A 23048-nucleotide genomic window follows, 5' to 3' on the forward strand; every position below is an offset into this window, starting at 1 on the left:
TTGAATTTCCTAGTTTTTCTTTTATACAACGTAATTTTAATTTTTCGAGGAATAAATAATTAAAATCATGCACAATATTATATTGAACGAACTCCCGCACATTGACCCCCACCACCCACGAACGTGACCGTCAGCTTAGTAGTTGACTGTGCAAAAACATTATCGTCGTCTAATTCTCAACGCAATTTACATAAAAAAAAGTTTCAAATATATTACAGCTCACAGCCATAGGTATATCTGCACAATATATACAGGGTGATTCGTTTATCAAACAACACTCATTAATATTATTTATAAAAGTATTGACTTTTTTCAAAATATTGTTTTACATAGTTTCAAGTTGTTAAAAAACCAACGCTTTTATTAAAAAATTATATTTTTAAATATTTTTTATCCTTATCATTTTTTAAGTTTTTTACTTTTTTGAATGGCAACATAGTTTTTTAATTTCATATTCCAAAGCAGAATATTTTTCTAAAAATTTTGATACATAAAAATCGAATTTAGGACTAGTAGTTTATGAGTTATAAGTATTTAAAGTTTAGACAAGCGGAGTAGTGGACAAACATTTTGCGGGGTAACCCCGTACCACTCCACTCTGCCAATCTAAACTTTAAATACCTATAACTCATAAACTACTAGCGCTAAATTCAAAATTTTAACGTAATAATTAATTAAAAAAATAGCTTTATTAAATTATGAAATTTGAAGTATAGGTTACCATTTGAAAATCAAAAGTTGATGGTGGTGTATATAATAAATATAAGGGTGAAAAATATAAAAATAATAAACAATTCAAGAAAAGTGTAAATCTACAATTTTGAAAAAAAAAAAAATTGAAAAAAGTCAATACTTTTTTAAATAATGAGTGTTGTTTGATAAAAGAATCACCCTGTATATATAAATATATTAAAGTGATATTATAATACACAACATGCTGTATGAGTATACGATATATTATATTAACTACAGAGTGGAGAGAATAGGAAACCATTATAATAAAAAAAATTTATGCACTGCTTATATATTATACATATATATATATACATTTAGGTAGGTAATAGGTATACACATTAAACACACACATATATACGCGATTGTTTGTTGTATGCACACGCCGACTTGCGCATACTAATTATAATACTTTAAAATTGATTATATTTAGATTTTTATTTTTATTTTTTGAAATTAAATCGTAAACGGGTTTTTCTAAATGTGCGAAATAATCATATTATTCCATTAAAGCCACCGCCGCAGCCGTTGCCACCACCGGCCGCACATCATCATTGTTCACAATGTACATATTTTATTAAAACCACACACACGTCAAAATGAATACATAATAATATTATTATTTATACAATACGCGAAATATTATATGCAAATGCTATCATATAAAATGCATAATAATATATGGCCATAACTCAGTATACAGGACGTAACAGACAATATGATGAACTATAGTAATATCTATTATAATAGGTAACTATATCTTGTCTTAATCAATATGGCTATATTATTATAACTAATAAGTATAATTAAAGATATACAATTTAAATAATTGATTATTTAAAAAATTATTAACTTCATTGCATACTGTTAAATACCAACAGTTGTCAAGGTTACATACTGTACAAGACACGTATAAGCGAACCGGGTGGCAAAATACCTAGCCAGCTGAGTCTGCATAGTACACATGAATATTAAATACATATAAATTATAGATAATATTGAGATTTGAGATGTGCGTATATAATTCAATAAACAGTTTGCATTACAATAAGTATCACTATGCATGTTATCAAGAATCTTAATTTTTATTTGTACGTATAGTACAATGGTACCTACGCGTCGACAATAATTAACAATATAATAACCAAGTTCGTATACAAAGATTATTATTTAAACAATATAATAATAACAATAATAAGTCGCGGAATGTATAATATACAATATGCATTGTACATGAGCGTCCGCGATAATAAAATATATTATAATACATACAATAAATACGATAACGTTTATCGCGAACAATATAGTATAACAATATTACAAGACTTGTATATTATAAAAAAAATTAACTGCCATTTATTATGTCACGTATCGCACCAATAATAATAATTAATAAATTATTATTGCTTAAAAGCTTAAAATATATTCATAAAATGTGTTTAACTAATAGTAAAAATGTAAAATACATGATATTATAATATTAAAAAGTCAGAAATGGGCCGTCATTTTCACAGCAGTATATAAAATTAATAAGTATGTTATTACTTTTGGTATACTTTCTAGCGTTGGCTTTGCTATAGTTATGAATTAATATAATAGTAGGTTAACTATTAATTATGAATACTCGTACTTTGTATGGTAAGTACTAAGCACATTATTAGGTAGTATCATTACTTAATATTGCTTTATAGGTACCTACTACCTACTGTAAGTATTTGTTCAGCAGGTAGACAGTGATAATATTATGGTCGTAGACAAAGATACTGTATATATATATATATATATATATATATATATATATATATATGTATACTCTATTTTTTTAAACAAATTCATCTCTTATAATATTCCTAAAACACTACCTTCTCCGCTCCCCCAAATTTTAAATGTATAAATCATACTGATTTTTATATTTACTTTAAAACTTAGAATAGAACAAGTTATTTTTTTCTTATATCTAAATAATTTCTATTTATTATAAGTGCATTACCTGCCAATATATTATTTTTACATCTTAATTGAGACCAAGTGAAATTTTTGGTGAATATTATACTATAAATGTTCATCTCAATTTATTCTAAGCCAATTCGGTCACTCCAGGTAGATATAGAACAAAATTTACATATAAATAGTTTATATGTATACAACTATACGAGCATAGCCAACAAAAACCCAATAATACATAGCTACAAATCGTCTCATCGTCAGTAAAGTATAATATTGTTGTCATTTTTTTTATGATTTATAACGAAAACGATTCGATGGTGCGCAAGAACGCGTCGGCGGTGGCGGCGTAATTGCTCGTTGACGCCGGATCGCGGGCGCGCACGCTCGTATAATAATATTATAATTTATAATGTGCTCTGAGGCAGTGTACGTATATACTCGTATAAAGTATCAAGTGAAAACTGCTGCCGCTCAGCGGGCAGTTATTGTTATTAATTACGATAACGCATAAGAAGTCGTACCGCAGAGAAGAGCGCGTTAATTAAAATTATTAAAAAAAAAACCGCATTGTACACACACCAACAATACCGAATTTTCTAGGTCAAATTTTGTTGCGCACGCGTGCAGTACGTACATATATTTATAAGCGACCGAATTCTAAAACGTTCCGGCGTTATAATAATATCATACATAAAAAGTAACGAAAAAAATATGAATAATATATTATAATACATTATTATTATATACACACACGAAAATCTGGGCCGCCACCGCAGCGTTTGGGTCAAATGTCACCGAGGTGATTGTATTTTGCACACTTATATATATATATATATATATATATATATATAATAAATTGTTCTTATATTATGACCGAATTTGTTGGAACATAATAATATTATAAAATACGATAATCCGGTGCGAGTACACACGGGGAGGAGGCGGATCGCTGGAGCCGTGCAGGATAACCCCGCAGATTTAGGGCCGTTCGCGATTATGCTAAATACACGACGACGAGGAAAGAAAAACGCGCAAGGCCGCCTACCACGAGTCCGCCGCCCCAGCCTCCTGCACCCGGTATGTAGGTTATGTTAAAAAATGTTTGTCCCGAACCAGTGAAACCGGTCGGCCGCCGCTGTCTCAAGCACACGCGTATTATACACCTCCAATCGCCGTGTAATTTTATAATATTTTATACACAATAGTATTATATCTATAAAATAATAGTATACGACTAAAGGAATAATAACGTTTGTGTATGTTTTCCAGATATATTATATTGGACGTTATAGGTATATAATATGTGTGAAATATATTATTATTATATTGTTGTATCATGTTATAATACACATAATATAACATTCAGAGATAATATGTATAGACGAACTATATATGTACACACCTCAGGTCTTCAGCATCTAACATTATAATATTATCGTAATATATGTATTGAAATGAATTCCGATTGCGTTTTTATGTAAACATGCTCAATAAAAAATAAAAATACTCGACAACTTACGAAAATCCATACCGTAGGGTCTTGGTCCGTGGGTATAATAATGTAATATAATATCTATCTTAAATTTTAATAATATAATATCGCTGATGCTGATCGACGATTTTGATGTACGTATGCATAGTATGAGTATTATCGTACACCATCAATCGACTCACGCCGGAATGGTCGCCCCCATCGACCGGACTGGGTTCAAAAAAGAAGCGAGCTCGTTCGAATCGCGTTAAGAGGACGTAACGTTGTTTCGTTTATCTAATGCATCAAATTTCCATTGCGTGAAATCAAAATTTTGGCCTCGAAGTTATTATCACTGTTTAAACACATATTATCAACACATTCCAAGAGCGAAATATTTCCGTGTCAACAAAGAAATTATACAGCGTTTTACGTTTTCTTATATACTACCTATAAAATAATATTGTAATTTATAATAAATTAGTTATAACTTATAGTTTAAGTTTATACTAGCCACTAGGTATTAGCTTTATATTATTATTTTTTCTTTTGACAGTATTAAAAAAAAAGACATTTAAATTCCTCGGATGAGTGCTCAAACCTACCTTGGGAAGTTCGTTCGTACCCCAGCGAGTAGGAAAAAGAGAAAAGTTCAAGCCGATATAATTACACATCACTCCTGCAACGACCTAACCAGCCGTATTGCGCGTTGCTATGACAAACCTGTTGTGCCTTATTTAAAAATATAATTTATTATTAATACCTATTATATTTGAGTATAATGGCGTAATGTGACATTAATATTGTAACATCTATTTTTTCAACACGCTGTTATCACTTCCACTTTATGAATTTTCGAACGGGATGAGTGGCGCCCACTTACTGTTAAATATTATGTATTTTATCTAAATTTATATTATCATTGATTTCGCCAGAATAATTCTCTAAAAATCGTATACGAAAATAAAAAGTTACATTCACTAGTTAACATATCTAAGCGGGCTACGCGCCATATACTTTTATGGTTTATTAGTACTTAGTAGGTACTATTAGGTACCTACAAGTGTCAAGCAGAGTATCACTATAATAGTGTTCAAATGATTTGGATCCGCGGTCGTGGTTTGCAAACGGTTTTTTAAACAATACGCCCCAGACAAGGATAAATTACTTACAAATTAGCTATTATTTTTTTAATACTCGTTAATAAGGTTGTAAAATATGTTGTCCTTAAAAAAAACATACACACATAGGCACTTTCTTATAATTTAATACGAATCTATGAATTAAAAACCGGTTTACGAGCGTATTGCATATAACGTTCTATATATTATTTTACGGCATTGTTTAGCGCAGATCCCAATGCCAAACATTCAAATTATCTTTTCGCTAATTTGATAAAAAAAATAAAAATGAAAATAAAATGATAGTAAAAAGAAAAATATTACGGCCACCTATCACATTTCGTAGTTATTTAATCGCGTATAGTTTAAATAGAGTATGTATCCTATGTAGAATACAAGGCGACAGAACAACACAATAATTGCAGCAAGTGAAAAACAGCGCACGACATAATAATTAAAAATTAAATAATAACAATTATATTATAATTGGATAAAACATTAAAACGAATAACGATAATATTCCGAGAACACTACGGCAACTTTATAATATAGTATATGTATTATTGCACTTAAATGTCGAGGTCAACCGCGGGTATAGTATATCCATGCCAAGGATAATATTTTTTTAAATGTTTATAAAGTTTTCCAAACACTGTATATGATATTAATTTATTATCGATATCATCGATATTATCCACGTTGGCGCGCACAGAAGCCAAAAAAATAACGCACACCATTAATATAAACACCGCGGTGATAACATAACAATACGTGACGTCAATGTGTCCATAATATTATAATACAGACAGTATGTCCTAACAGCAGAATAAATATGTACTTGCACAATATAATATATTTTATACATAGTAAAACCTCTTCTGACGGAAACTTCTAAATGGTGGATTTTGTGGGGGCGAAAACAAACTATTTACATTTTCCACAAAATGGTCTCCCTGGAAAGCGGACGAAATTTCTGAGTGACAATGTGTGTCCGGTATTTGGAGGTTTGACCGTGCCTGCATTGTATAATATTATAATATTTATATACAATACCACAACGCTTCACGTATAGGTCAGTGCCGCATGTTAAATATGGTCACGGTAATATACGTAATGTATTTAATATTTACAATACATCACAATTCAATAAAATAATCGTAACAATCGTTATTAATGTAATATATTTATCAACAATAACGATACGCAGCGATCGAAATTGTTTGCGGTTGTCGGCCGTTTATCCTGTTATATACTTAATGACAGTAAGTTACTGTACATATTATTATATACCTATTATACACGGGTATAGGTACAATCCACATAATATTATAATATTATTATGTATACGTGTATATATTATGATTATTATTATTATATTATACAGGAATACGCACGCGTACCTATGTGCCGCCATTGACAATAAATCGTGTGGGCGAGGTATTTGTATCGGATCGTTTACGCGCATATAAGACTATAGGTATACTATACTAAGGACTCTGGTGTGGTAAAGCGCGGCGAGCACGATCTTTTTCAAGTCTAATCCGTCTCCACTCCACTTCCCCTCCTGGTCAAGGTTGTGAGGGGGGCGTACGCGGACAATATAATTGTCTACGATCGTAGCCGTTCATTAATAACGTACAACAATCGTAATAAATGACATGAGTGGCTGCTGCGGCATATTATTATATATATATATATATATATATACTATGCAGATGGATAGCTGCAGATAGAATAGGTAACAATAATAATATAATATATAAATCTGTGTGTGTGTGTGTGTGTACTCAAATATATTATGTATACTATATAGATAAGTAAGTAACAGATGTATACTCGGGCACTGAGTTGACCGAGTACATTCTCCGTACAACAATCTACAACGACTTGTGTACGATAAGTCACGTCGTCTTGGTGATAGACAACCGCCTCGGAGGTTTAATCACTGCGCCGGCAACGACGACGACGAAGTTTCGATAATGATATAATAATATAATCGATCTTTATTAACAACTGTATTATAATTTAAATAAAAGAAACTGATATTACACCAAGCAGTTGTTTGAGTAGTATAATTTTTTTCAAAAATTTTGAAAATGACTTCAGCTTAACTTACAGTATAAAATATTAAAATATGTCAATCTAATAATAGGAAATATATACCTATATTATGTATTTTAATATATTATTATAAACCGTGTAAATCGTCGTTGTATTTAACTGTAAAACATAATTATATATTATTCATGAACAAGGTATCTGCGAAAATATTGTCTTGTTTCACAACTAAAATCAATCTTAAATGACTTCTAAATTATGATAGATTAGTGTAAAAAACATTTTTATGCTATATGCCTGTATATTACGCGAGCTCGAGACACAAATATAAGAAACCACGACGACCTCTCACGCCAGTCGTATGGAGATTTTACATGTACAATAATAACTTGATCGCTGGCTTGTAAAGTGAATTGTCGTTAAACTTGACACGATTATCAATAATTTCAATTTTTTTTACTCGTTTGATTACGCTCTGGGATGCTATAATTGTTTGAATATGGTTTTAGAAAAATTTAAAACATATTTTATATTGTATTTAGAATTTTTTATACACAGACAATTTATTCAAATTATAATAAATATTGATAAATTTAAAATTAATATATTTAATTATTTTAATTTTCTAATCATCATGGCCCTCATCCTCACATCTATCAAACTTATTATCGTGGACCTTATAGTATACACGTTATCTAATTTAACCATACTCGAAGTAATATCACCATGGGCGCAAGCACTACTGAGCACGAGGAGAAACATATATTGTATAATATAGTACAAACATATAAATTATCTATAAATCGTATTATCTAGGATAGATAGTGTTGTATTAAAACATTTATAATTAGTACATCAACAACTCCTAACCTAATTACCTCGATGTCCTAAGCAGCGTAAAAAAAAACTAAGAATATAGATCATATGGGTTATCATAATACTTATTACTTTTTAGTTATTTTCTATACAAAAGCACCAGTAATTAAAATGATAATCGCTGGAAATCGTGTGTGCATCTTGAAATCTTGACACACAGTTGTACCTGTTGCAGGGGTAATCGTGTAAAACAATATAATATATTATGGGATATTATACTGGTATTAAACTATTAAAGTATTTTCGAGTTACGTACGAAACTTGAGGCATGGTATGGTATATATTTATAGGTACTATCATGATATTATTAATAATCCTCAACCCCCACCATCATGGCCACTTACTGAACGCTACCACCACTGCGACACCACTATCACTGTCGTTATACTTAATATTTATATTATAGGCACAGAAAAGAGACGGCTGCTACGGCGAAAACGAGTTTTGTCGGATATGTTATAACTTATAAACTTATATATGCGTCCGTGTGTTTGTAATACATATATATTACACGTATCTGAAACCGCCATAATATACAACAGCTATATAATATAATACACGCCGATAGATGTCGGCAAACCATAATACGACGAGCGCTACTACCTAAAATAATAATAGTATTATATACTCTCACTCAGTGGCGGTGGTGTTTTGGAGCATCGCGCGACGAGGACTTTCACGCGCACGTTACCGCCGACGGTTTTTTCCGTACAAATTACTTAATTAACCGAACCATGCACACGGTGTGTATAGTATAATATTATATTGTTATAATATGCTACATATATTATATTTATATAGGTACATTACCAAGTATTTGTGCGAGAAAAAAAAACGGGGCGGGGTAGCTCAATTAGATTAGGGGTGGATGATGGTGGGATGAGAGTATTGGGGCTTCCGAATGAGGCTAGTGAGTTGTAGTGACCCGAATGTCTTTTCCGTATGTTTATTTGTTGTTAACGGTGACGACGATGGAAGAGAGGTATCGTTTACGCGATGTGTGTAAAATAACGCGTGTGCATTGTGTACGATACTATTATTATTATATGTATGTATGCATGTATATTAGTATACATATAATACACGCGATACGGATAGAAAAAAAAATGATATTGTGGTCAGTGATGCAGCGATGCATCGTATGCCTAATACATATATTATTACAACTACTCTTTTGACATGGACAGACTGCCGTGGAGAGAAAGTGACATTTAACGCAATAATTATGTATATATATATATATATATAATGTATATAATATATACATAGTGTTAAGACGCAGGCAAGTCCTTTTTCGAAGAGTTTCGAGAAATGCGCCAGGACAGTGTATATACGGTGGCAATATCAGAGATCGGTAGACTTTCAGACGACTTGCCCGCGTTTTCCTTTATTGCACATGTCGTTTGGAGCGGTTTATGACGACGACAATGTGACGACTCGAATGACAAGTATACTCACACTCGATACACACACGCACGTGTAAATTACAGGCCATACACAGATCACCACAACCGTCGTGTTATATACGTGCAGACCGCATCACGCGTACAATATATAATTATATAGGAAAAAATCCGAGCCATCTCTACGAAATACAATTCGACGAGGGCATCTTTAGTACATCAGGCTATTGAATTTCTCTCGATCGCTGTTGAAATACATATTTCATTTTATTATCATGTAAACAATTCTAAAAATATCGAGTATAGATGTTATCGGATTTCAAATTATCTGAAAAAGAGTTCCAGAAATTCCGGGAAGCATATTTCCAATTATGAATGTCATGTTTCATGAGATTATTCTGTATACTCAATAATACGGTAAACTTTCGATAATTCGAATCTAGATAAGATAATTCAAAATTGTCCGATTCTGGGAATCAGAACAATTCAAATCGTTAATACCACGATATTATATAGTTATTACTACACAATTTTTAACACGAACTAATGAAATTTGAACTTATTTTGAATTCTCTTGATCTGCAGTTTTAATAATAAGTAACTCTATTTATTTCGTTTGATCATGGAATGATGATCTTATAATATAATATGATGGCTAAATTATTGTGCGCGTGCGTGTGTGTGTGTGTGGGGTTGTTATTACACTGTGATCGTGATTTTCAATATGAAATCCACGTCAACTGTCAATAGTTCTCGCAATTAATTAATTATGGGATCATTATTATAAATTCCCAGAGGTATATTATACGACCGTATAGAAATGTAATAAGAATAACTAATAAGCATCACTATGTAGACGTCATATAGACAATGACGGCAATAATACACGTTGTGCGCTGTGGCTGGCTCGTACAATAAAAGTTTTCTCTATTCAGTATAATATTATTATACACTCGTAGTCTTAAATATGATATTTTCATATTATGTAATACGTTATTGAACAGCGAACACGACGAGAGCTGAATCCGTAAAGTACAACAACATGTTAAATTATCGGGGAAATATATCGACGGCTACGAGTGTAATAAATATGATAATAATATTACTGCAACGTTATAATAATATTATATAGTTAAACAACGCGCAAATAATACGATTGGATTCCGTCGTGGTGACGGCGAAGTGAAAACAGTGTTATTTTACTGAAACACGACGTATAATTAAATACCGGTCGGTGGCGGTAGCAACGTATATTTTTCTATGGTTAGATATTATGGTCCATCATTTTTCGGCGCGTATTATATAATAACTAATAACGAATATCGATGATCATATTCGACCGTATATTATGACGTATAATATACCATAGCTATAATAAATCGCAATTAATTAGATTTTCGATTATTATTACGGTCATTGTTGTACACATAGGTCACCATGACTCCAGACTCGGCCGATCACAGAATAACGACCGGCTTGAAGGCGGTGGAAAATATTTTATTTTTTTTTAAAAAAGTGTCGAAAAATGAATGTATGTAACCCGTCAATCAAAGGGAAAACACCACGTAGGTTACGCGTATTATATGACGTGTGATGTGTGTGCAACAATAATGAAAGAATATAATGTACGGCTGCTGACCTTGAGCTCGAGTGTTCATCGCATTGTCGTCGACGAGTAAATTAATAACGTTATTATTAACTATAATATCGATCACAATAATTATATTACACGTCCCACTGCATTTGTTATTGGTTTCTTTTTTTTTTATACATATGTATTTATCCACTCGTCCTTTGTGCGGGTGATGGAAGGCGTTATCCAGTTTTCCCGCCAGCACTAGAACGTAGATAGGTACCGAAAAAGGCGACAACGCGTCCGTACACGTGTCCACACTTTCACTGGACCGATACCCGTCCATGCGCTCTTCCCCGGGCCGCCGGCTAAACGTGGAAATGAAAGACGAAGAGCGCGTGCGCGAGAGAGAAGTTGATTAAAAAAAAAAAGGCCTTAAAATTTCGCAGCCGCCGCCGCCGCCGCTCTCTACTGCGCTTGATTTGTCCGTCCGATAAACGGTTTTTTTCTCTTATTCCGATACAACAGCGTAAATATTATACATTTATACTACACGTGCACACACGATTTCCAAAGAGTTGTGTAATGTAAAATCGCCTCCGTTATCAACATTGGCGTGCAGATAATGAAATCCGATAAAACCACATTGCAGTCGTTCTGCTTCTCGTCTTACAAGCGCCCAAGACCATCACGACAAGTTAGTGTAATGTATTTATATTTATTATATGATATAATGCATCTGCACACAGTAAAATATATAAATTATAATTACAGCGAACACGGCGTACCCGAAGTCCCGAAAAGGGATAAGGAATTTGATAGAGAATATTTTCTACTGCTGCTAATGCAGAAACGGAGTTTGACTGTATCGTTCTCTCTAATTTTTAAAATGTAATAAACAGCGCAAATCTATATTCTAATCATACATTGGCAGACATTCGTTATTAGCTTAGGTTAACCTACTGGCCTGTCTAAAATATTTGCAGTGCTAATTGTTCTCTGATGAGTAGACGATTGTTTTATAATACTATGTTACACAGATTTGTGACAAAATCATTTGTCAAGTCTGAGAAAACACATTATTATAATATTATGTTTTGCGGCATGCTAAACCGCACGCGCGCGAATATATTAATACATGTACATATCATATAGGTAAGCATGTATAATAAACGTTGCTCGGACCGAGCCCAGACCTCAGTCAAGGACAAATTTCAATTGTCGGGCGAGATACGTCGTTCAAGTAAAATATCTTGTATGGTATATTATACACATACAAATTATATTGGTCGTGACTGGGAGAGGAAGTGGCGGGGCTCGGGTCGAAACTATAATTGTGTTTTATACACGTTCGATGTCGGCGGCGGCTGCTGTGGCATGGACATACCAGATGTTTGCTGGAAATCGAAAGTAAAACGCACACATTATACCTAGTATGTTATACTATACACTTGTACACATATACGTTATAATCTAAATAATGTTTATATAATATATACGACAACGGTCAACGATAAACGCATGTGCAAGAGACAGGAGTATTTAAAGTACACGTGTTTAGGTCATGGTGGGTCCGTCCGTCATCCATTTAGAACACGATAATAAACACTGACATACTGAATACATATTCAACATATTTATAATATATCAATTTACGATAACCGATTGCTGCAGTAAAATCGTCATTTTAATAAAACGTGAATATAAGTGAACATAAGATTAAGTACAGTTTAATACATAAATACAATATATTATTATAATAATGGTAAAGAGATATTTTTTCATCATTAACTTTTTTTACCAGAACGGTTTACGAGCGTTCAGCGTATTTTAAAAGGTACACTAAATATGTCATGTTCTCTGAACCGTCCCCGTTAGTGCAAAAAAAAAAATAATGCACTTGCGGACAGAATAATAAGATTTAACCGCCGCCCGTACAATGTGTGTTTCGATAACACGACTGGACTAGAGCGTTTTTTATACGATTACTAAGATTTCCAGACAGCATGGTAAATATACATATTATTATATACTGCACACACATACTACTGAGAGCGTTTCCTTTCGTTTCCGGTTCGGTGAAATAAAAACCACTCGGACAGACGATTATTATTATTATTATATTGAAGAAACGGCCGCCGAACACGTCACACTTCCAACGCGGCCGGCGACATCGGTTTCGAAAAACCTGTTGTACGCGCTGCACTTGTAATCGACGACCAAATTAAAAATATACATGAAAATCGGTTCCCAAGTAATACTTAAGATTTTTTTTCCTGCATACGATAATCGTTTAATTGGAAACCACAGCCGTCACATGCAATGCAACATATATATAGCGCCCGAGCGTAAATGCGCAATAGGTCGGTTAGCAGTATAATATAAAATAATATTCAAGTACCTTCGTTGAATCACACATAAATTTGTTATTAGAAATAGCAACAGCGCAAGCATATTATCTAGATAAGTAATACTACGGTGTTTCCCACGATTTATTTTGTCAAAAAAAAAATTTATAAAAAAACTCGACTTGCTCAATAACGTATTATTTTTACGTGGTGACGTTCTGAATTATATTATACAGTAACATAGACAGTAACCAACCAAAAACATACTACTATAGACTATAGGTATTAATATAGGTACATTATTATAACCCATGATGTGATAGAATATTATATAGGTAATATATGTAAACTGGCACGGCGTTTATCAATTTCGAAATTCCGCCCATAAATCAGCGATGACCGTGTAATAATAATATTGATTGTGATTTATATTTTCGGGGTAAGGGTTTGGTTTATTCGAGATTAATGTTTCTCCCTCGTCCGTAAGCTACATGTATCTCATCTCGTCCTAACACTTTCCGACCGCAATATAAATCCACAGAGAGAAAGAGAGAGAGAGAGAGAGAGAGAGAGAGAGAGACGTATAATAATTACAATAGAGTATAATATATTACATACGCGAGCCTGGGGGCACTGATTCCTACACGCGTATATGTGTAAAAGTGAAAAACAATATTATTATATAAACGCTAGAAGTAGGTAGACAATACATTTGATATTACACACATACACACGGCCTACAGCAGCTTAGCAGTATATGAGCTTGTACGAGAAACATCACAAAATAATATTACGACAACATACATATATAGGTTGATAATTCGGAGCGTATTTCACGTGCATACAGTAACAATAATATTATACTCATCATCGCCACACCTTGCCCGTGCCATATACGTGCGCATATTATATGTTAAACACCACACTATACACCTCATAAATACAACATTTGAACTCTATCAACCCTTGCTGCAGAGGGGAAGCGCTCGAAATTTGTCTTCTAACGTTTATATGTCTAGTTTTTACGCATATCATATTTTTTTAATGCAAGTATATTACGTAAAACCTTGGGTCTCCATTCGAGCATGGTGTATACTGCAGGACGTACCTATAATGTGAAGAGGTAAAAAAAAAACCACTACTGGTAATCGAAAGATAAACATAATAGGTAGATTTAAAAAAAAAATTATACACAAAAGACTTTAATTTTATATTTTATTGTGCGACCTGCAGCTGTCCCCATCAACAATCCGTCCGCGCGCATATATGACAGACAAATATCAAGAGAAGATCGAAATAATATAATATTTTGTGGTCATTATTTGTCTTTCTACGCAGTCTTATCCCATCGATCATCGGGGCTCGAATCCTGACGCATCGAATTCTATGGTAAAAATAACACTATAGTGCAGTTTTGAATAATGCACAACGAAAATAATTAACGTTTTCCCATGATCTGTGCCAGAGTATGATAAACAGTGTAATATGTATACACCCAAGGTTCTCACGCCGATAGAACACCATACTTACATATTTAAATGGTCGCGCTCCAAACGATCGCTTATTATAATATAATATTATATTTTATAAAACGTATTCCGTCCGCCGAATTTCGGTTTGGGCTGACGATAATCATCCTTGCTCGAGTCGGCCAAGTGTTTTTATGTATACAATACACAGTGTATGCGTATTAAAAAACGATTTCTAAATAGTTCGTATACATATATACATGTAAATGCATAAAGTAAACGACACACATAACAGTGCGTAATATATTGTATTTTTAATACAATGATGATTATATATGACGAAATATCGAATTACGAAACTGTATTCATACACGACAATGTGCGCGTATTGTACATTCGTTTTGCGACCATCACGAACGGATAAACGGCAGCAGCAGCAGCGAGATGGGCACAGATGTTACCTAAAGCCTACACTGCAGAATATTATACCAACATTCGTTGCATAGTGTGATCTACTGAATCAGTTATGAATTGAACTCACTTTTAATTATTCGTGTAAGTTCTACGACAAATATGATACAATATTATATACTTACAACAATATACTTTACAACGCAGAAATCTTGAAACAACTATTTGTTTTAATTTACTGAGAAATATTAAATAAGTACATGGCTTATATGATCAGATTTTTAATCATCTTTACCCATACTATTTTGTAAAATGATACGGATACAAGTTAATTGCGAAACGGATGCACTTCATTAATCAAAAATAATGTGTTTTGAAAGAAACCATGAGCAAATAGAGTATCTGCAAAACGTGGTGTTGAGACGGCGGAACTGCACCGCACACGGACGTCACACCGCCGTTTATTGAGCTAATTTCCGGGGACGAGGTGACCTGACGTGCACACGCGGAGACGCCTTGTGAGGCTCACCGCACAACTGTTGCGCTGGGGCCGGGAGGTGGTCGAGGCATTGGTCAGGCACGACGTGGATTCGTCGTCGCGTTCCTGCTAGCGCGCGGCGTGTCGCCGGACATAGCTACCGCGAAGCATACGAGTCGCGTAAGGCGCCGCATGTCGATGGCAGCTATATTATTGTCGTATGACCGGTGCCTGACGGCAGACCGACACAGCGGAGACTCGACGCTAAGCTATATGTCGTGCCAAAACCATAATTTATGACGATCGAGGCATGTGGAGTTGACCATCATTAAGTCGACGGCGACCGACGACCACGATTTCGCGATGAAACATGAAATCGACACCGGTTAAACAACACGAAATATTCGATCGTTTGAGCATCGAATCGACATAATATTTTCAACGTTGTATTGTTACTCGGCATATTCGTTTTACGTACCTATATTATGAATATTATAGGTAGGTACATACCTATATAGGACAATATAATATCATTTTAAATGCTTTGCGTTAACTAAACGCACAGGAACGCGCCACGCGCGACACTGCTCACGCATAATATATATATATTTTTTATTTACGTTTATTTCGGATTGTTCGACAGCGGTGTTAACCTACTTATTAATATTAATAATATTATTATCGGAACACGCGCGTTTCGGTAGTGTTCGCAGGTCACGTGCGCAATATCTTCACAAAACGCGCGGCGGCGCCCAGAGCACGCGCGCTAGTCGGACACGACCCAATAACAGCGGTAGTAACGTCCGTCCATACATATATATATATATATGTATACCAGATGCCTAAGTACAAAGCACATAACAGCGTACAGAGCATTATGATATTACGTGGTACACACACGCACATGCGGAGCTGGTGTTTACGGCGGCGGCGGCGGCAAGTCCCATAAAACGGTATTTGCAAGGATATATAATATATACGCACACTCACATACACACGCCTATAATACAATATTATATACGTGTTATTATGTGCGCGTACATAATATTAATATTGTACACACGACGGCGACAACACGATGACACACAAGTGAAACACAATGACGGGATGGCCGACGCGTCCTGGCCCGGTCCTTAAAATAATGCGCGACGGAAACGATATTTATACATTATTATTATTATTGTATATTGTGCGCGTTTTTGTTGGGCCGCACCTATTCCGCGTGCGGCGGAGTGGCTTTTTCGCCGTTACATTATTATTATTATTATTACTATGAAACAGACGACACAGCACATAATATTATTATAATGCATAAGCGTTATTATTACGACTTTATACACGTAGCAATATTTATACGGATATATTATACACAATATGTGGAGTGTAATATAAATTTTAGGACCGTGGAGACGATTCGGCTCTCGCATAATATTATTATATACCTATACTACGATACTGCCTACCCGGTGAATAGCGAATCGCTTAGTGTCCGATTGACCCGCTTGCGGACCAGAAGAATTTAACGAACGTATATAATATATATGACGCGTGTGGGCGGTCGTCGCGAACGGGTTAGGTCGCAAAAGTCGCAGTCAAATCGTTACAGTTTTGTATAATTTCGTGTGACATATATACACCTATTATATGTATACATATTTATATATTTGGTCACACTACACACGCATGCGTGATTTCTGCGGATAGGCGAATTCCAACGACGATGCGGAGGTGCGTCGTGAACATAAAATAACACGTGCCGCCGCCGATGTGTACAGAAGATAAGATGATATCGTTCGGGTTTTTTTTTTGTATTTTTCATCTTATATCCGCATAAAATAAACGTCGGCGCGCAACATGTATAAATAGTTTATACGTCTCCGACTGCAAAGTACACTCACATGTATTATTGTTTAATGTTTTTATAAAGAATAAAGTTATTTCAAACATACATGTAGTCGTAGTTTGGATAAAAATCGACATTTTTTTGAAACTAATTTTGAGCAGTTAAATAAATAATTAAGATAATATTAAAGTCGTCCGTTAATAAGATTCTGAGAAAAAAATTAAAAATTGTGTTTTCATCCTTTTACAGAAAAATCAAATAACGATATCGAGTGTCGCTGACGAGTGTAAAAGCAATAATATTAATATTTTGCGTAGCCTAAACGTTAAAAAACAATATATTATTATAAGCAGTTTGAGGAAGAACGCGAAAATATATTTACTATCATACTTTCACGGCTCGAATTACCCATGTCCAATTGTCACAATATACTCTTAAGCTGAAGCTACGTAATATGAAAACTTTAAAGTTATATTATGCTCGTTCACACACGTATGACACACGCACTGACGGAGAAAGAAAGATAATCGATCCGTGAAAACGAAACGCCGCAGTATCAAATATATTATACTCAACGTATTAGTTATTAGTTATTATATGGGTATACAAGCAGAAAGCAGTCTTTTGTTTCTGTAAAACATGCGTATTTGGTATTTACCATCCGAGCGCCGAAGAATGTCAAGGCGGCGACACGCTATTGTTTTACATTTTTCATTATTACCTATTAAGGTTTCACTTTTTTTTGCCAAAATATGAAAATATCGAAAACGCATAAACATAATAATAATATCATTATAATATGAGGGACATATAGCGACTGGTATAGTAGCATGATATTATAGTCTGGCAGAAAAAAAAACAAACTCTTAATTAACACGCGTACATTCGTGGTCGAGTACATGCATGCGTAAAACCAGGACGGATGCGCAGTAGCAAGAAGTTTCGAAAATATAAGAATTTCCTATTTTTTCTCTAACGGCCATTGCGGTAATATGGTCATCAAAAGTCCTCTCACTCGCACAATACAAACGATTTTTTTAATGTAATTTATCATTGATTTTATAGAGCTAAAACCACTTTCAATATTATATTATATTACTTGCAGGTTATTTTATAGGCATCTATTACATATTGTTTTTTTATTTTTAACCTGAGGTACATTTTTAAATAATTTCTATTATTTAAAGAATTCAAATGCACCCTCAAAAATACATTTTTTGCTTAATTTTATGATATGTGTTTTAGCTCTGTCAAAATTACTTTCCAATCATTAACGAAAGATCTCTGTGAACTCGTTTTTACTATGACGTTCTACGTATGAGAGTGAGATACGGAGATAAAACATCTCGCGTGTCGTCCCCTCGAAGCGCGTGTTTATATATTTATTACACATAATGTAATAAACTTCGGTTTAGCTTACTCATTAGGTATGTGTTTATAGTATAATATATCGTAATAATTAAAACATGATGCTCATGCGATATCCAGCTACTCTGATCGATACGACGTTCTGGATTTTCGATTGTCCATTTACATCCTAGTCATTCATTTACGTTTGATGTGAGTTTTCGGTATCTAAATTAAATTTCAAGAGTGACACTGTAAAATGTTATTACGGACACTTGCAGGTTTATTGTTGTCCTGAATGCGGTCTGGGTACGATTAACGATCGGCTGACGAAGGGGGTTACCTTATTGAGCAATATAACATATTTACGACAGCGCAGTAGTAATAAAATTCGCTATCGCCACTGATTTAAGGGTACGGCGACGTGGGTCGTTTGTGCATGTACATTGTACACATCTTTAAGCGGCAATAGTGCAGCAATGGACATGACGTAGTCGTTGCCAACAAACTGTTGCAGCAACTGGCAACTTACTATAGTAAAATACCTATACCCACTACACACACACACACATATATATATATATATTTATTTATATTATGGTGGCGTTCGACGACCTTTCTCGGACGATAACGCGCAAAAAACAAAGTTTGAGACGCGTGTTATCATTAAACGGTATTTTGCTAGTTTTTTTTTATTATTTTTTGTATCATCAATGATATACTCGACAATCTGGCGTAAGTAAATATATATATATATATATATATTATTACTATAGGTACAATAATATTTTTAACACCCGACCAATTACCTCGGGCGCGGTATCGGGTAAATGGAATGTCATATTGTTTTTTTTTCACCGTTTCGAAACACACTCGTGTCATGTGAGCGTGTGTGAGTTCAAAGTATACACTGTATAAAACAACACGACAACCCAAGATGCAGCAGCAGCAACGACGACGCGATTGACTATATAGAAACAACGCGCGGCAGACAAATTACGTCTTCGTATATATAAAATACGAGTTGTACGTGTATGTGTATGAGTATGTTTTTTCTTGCTGCTTCACGTAAAAAATTAATATAAAAAAAACCAACTTCTCTCTACCTGACGCGCGAGCACATACACGATATTATGTATCTCTGGTCCGCGACCGTCGCGGTCGTTCGGGGTACCTTTTGTTTCCCGCGAGTAAAAACGATAATATTAATAACAAAAAAATCCATTCCCACCGATCGCACGTACATAGTAATATGTGTATTACTGGTAACTGGAATAACAAACGATATTCTAACGACTAACGAGTACTGTTGCGACTACAATATTTATATATAATACCATGGCCGTTTCCGACGAAGGGTTTCCTCACACACGGCACCGGGAATGTTCACGAAAGCAACAACGTGCATAATGCACATAAACATTTTACGTCATCGCAGCTGTTTATCTATTAATTGTTATATTATACATAAAGGTTGGTTAGGTTATATAGAAATCATCAATATAAGTAAATAAAAATAATATTATGGTACGTAAATACAACTACACTGCAGCCTGTAGGACAGAAGACTCCAGGCTGTACCGAAAATTGGTTGGTAGTAGGTTTTGTATTGTATGGGTTAGTTAATATTAACTGTAAACAAAAGCTAGATAATTTCTACGATTGGAGTTGAGCGACAGGTCGTTGTGTTGCGTAACACGCGCCGCCGTCGTGGTTGTCGTCTAATTTTCGTGTCAAAAGTCATTGTTTGTATCGATCGGATCCGCGTTATAGTCTTATAGACTTATGAACACGCACATATAATACAAAAATCTGGTATATTCGTTACACTTTCAAAATAATATAGACGCGGCGATTTGGACAAAATGTAAAAAAAATACTATTCTCCGCATAATAATATTATCTGTATCATTGAATCTCCGCTGCGCGCGCGTTTAAGTCAATTATAGCTTTCGTTTCGTTTGCCAGTGCCCAGTAGGCATTTATGTTACGTATAGTATAGTAGTTATAGTAGTCTGTAAACAACGCACCGCGCGTTCTCCTACCTGCCTACACAGCTATACAACCTATAAGACGCAATTATTGAAAACCGCACGTGGAACGATGGCGACGGCGACTTTAACAAATTGATAATAATATGCCTGCCTCACGTAACGCACCTCTCTGATAAATAGATAAATCGAAATTGACTATCTCATTTTCTGTACCTATAATATACTGTGTTATATTACATTATGCACAAGAAATAAGGCGCAATCAAGGGTGGTTTTTGGTTAAATCTTGGAGTATTGCCAAAGGATGGTGACATTAAAAAAAAGTTTGTTACTGAGCATTCCTATCACTCATGCACAACATATTTCTTTATTATAACATAACTTTTGCTATACCATAGCCTATGGTATTGTACAATAATTGTATCTATTCATCATACAAATATAAAACGATATAGATGTAAAAAAAAACGTAAATGCGTAAATAACGAAGAGTTTGTCATCGCAGTTAATTCGTTAAGTTTAGAAGGGCAAGAGCGCGCAACGAACGACAAACGGTATGCTTAATATACCTAAACATGGATATTATAATAAATCAATAACAATATTGAATATAAAAATCATAAAGAAACCTATAAACGAACCTGTCTTAGACCATCCAGCCTCCCCATGGACTTTGATCCTTGGTGATAGTTTCCGAGCACAGGAACGGCAGCCGTTGGGGCAGATATGTCCAACCGGGCCGTGGACTTTGATTTGATCAACATCAGCTGTTTCCTGCTGCGGTTCTTTTTCGCTGACGACGACGACGACGACGGCGACGGACTTCCGGCTGACTGCTGCAATTGGTGTTGCAGTGTCAGGCCACGACGATAGCCGACGGTAGCTGACGATGTTCCTGCGCAATAGGCGTCTTCGGGTTCGGACTGCACATCCCTGTACTCGTCCTTGAGACTGCGCCGGTGCGCTGGGCTCTTGTACTTGCGCCGTGACATCTTCGGCGAGGTCACCGGCGACGTGGTCGGCGAGAACGTCTGAAAGCGATTGATGATGGAACCGAACATTGCTGGAGGCGAGGCACATCAAACCCGGTCCCGGAAAAGCAACGACTGTATGACAGTTTGTGCGAAAGTACGGAAGTTTATCACACACGCGCGCGCATCGCACGCCACAGGGACGGGAAGACCTGTAAACTATATTCGCGTAATATACGTGTTTAACGCACTAACACATAGGTACACACACATTCACGGCACTACACCAAGGAACGAAAATCAAAAATAATCAACACGTGTTAAAGTGGTGGTATCGAATGAAAAATATAAATTTTTTATACCATATGAGAAACGGGCTCGAACTGACAGTGGCCGCGCGTGAGCACTCACGCAACGGGCGATAAAATATAATATTATAATAACAATATGTTGGTTGGTAGCGGAAACTCGACGAAAATAATAACATAAAATCGGAACGACCGGCGACACCGCACGTCCTCACGCAACCAGTTCGCGGCAACACACTGATCCGGCTGCCCAGACAAACCATTAAAAATCCCGAAGCCGCGTAGCTGCTCGTCGCCGCCGCGCCGACGGCTGCGTTCATATGTATGTGTGTATAATGTATGTGAGTGTGTGTGTTCGTGTGTTTGCGTGTTGTGCGTGCCTCTCGCCCGCTCCGGTCCGCCCCGTCATTTGGCGGCGGCGGCCTTCCCTCTCCGACACCGCCGTCCCCTCCACCGCCGCCGCCACTCCGACCGTCGCTTTAATATATTATAGGAGGCACGCACACGGTTCACCGGCGCCCGGGAATTTCCGATGAGCTCTCCGCCGCTGCAGCAGCCGCCGATCAACCCCTTTGGCCCTGGACCGCACACCTCCCCAAGGTCGCCCGGGGTAACGTTTGCCCTCCCCTCCGAAAACCACCACAAACGGACTCGGCACATATCACTGCGTGTTTGTTGTAGTTGGTATATTATGATTT

The 23048-nt window shown here is 35.3% G+C and overlaps 1 protein-coding gene across 3 annotated transcripts in view; it reads right to left on the bottom strand.

Moving 5' to 3' along the window:
- LOC107168172 (rho GTPase-activating protein 20-like) overlaps window positions 1-23048 on the bottom strand; it is a 213063-nt gene that overhangs the window by 82614 nt on the left and 107401 nt on the right. Inside the window, exon 1 of one of the 3 annotated variants that reach the window (XM_015517489.2) lies at window positions 21713-22591. The exons of the other annotated variants lie outside the window; for them this stretch is intronic. Within the exon in view, the coding sequence (XP_015372975.1) occupies window positions 21713-22132 (420 nt within the window). The 5' untranslated portion in view covers window positions 22133-22591. Of the gene's footprint in view, window positions 1-21712; window positions 22592-23048 lie in introns of those variants that run through there. 3 annotated transcript variants of the gene reach the window in all.

The sequence above is a fragment of the Diuraphis noxia genome, unplaced genomic scaffold, assembly GCF_037042655.1.
Source record: "Diuraphis noxia isolate RWA-SAM2 unplaced genomic scaffold, SU_Dnox_SAM2 contig0004, whole genome shotgun sequence".
Taxonomy (NCBI): domain Eukaryota; kingdom Metazoa; phylum Arthropoda; class Insecta; order Hemiptera; family Aphididae; genus Diuraphis; species Diuraphis noxia.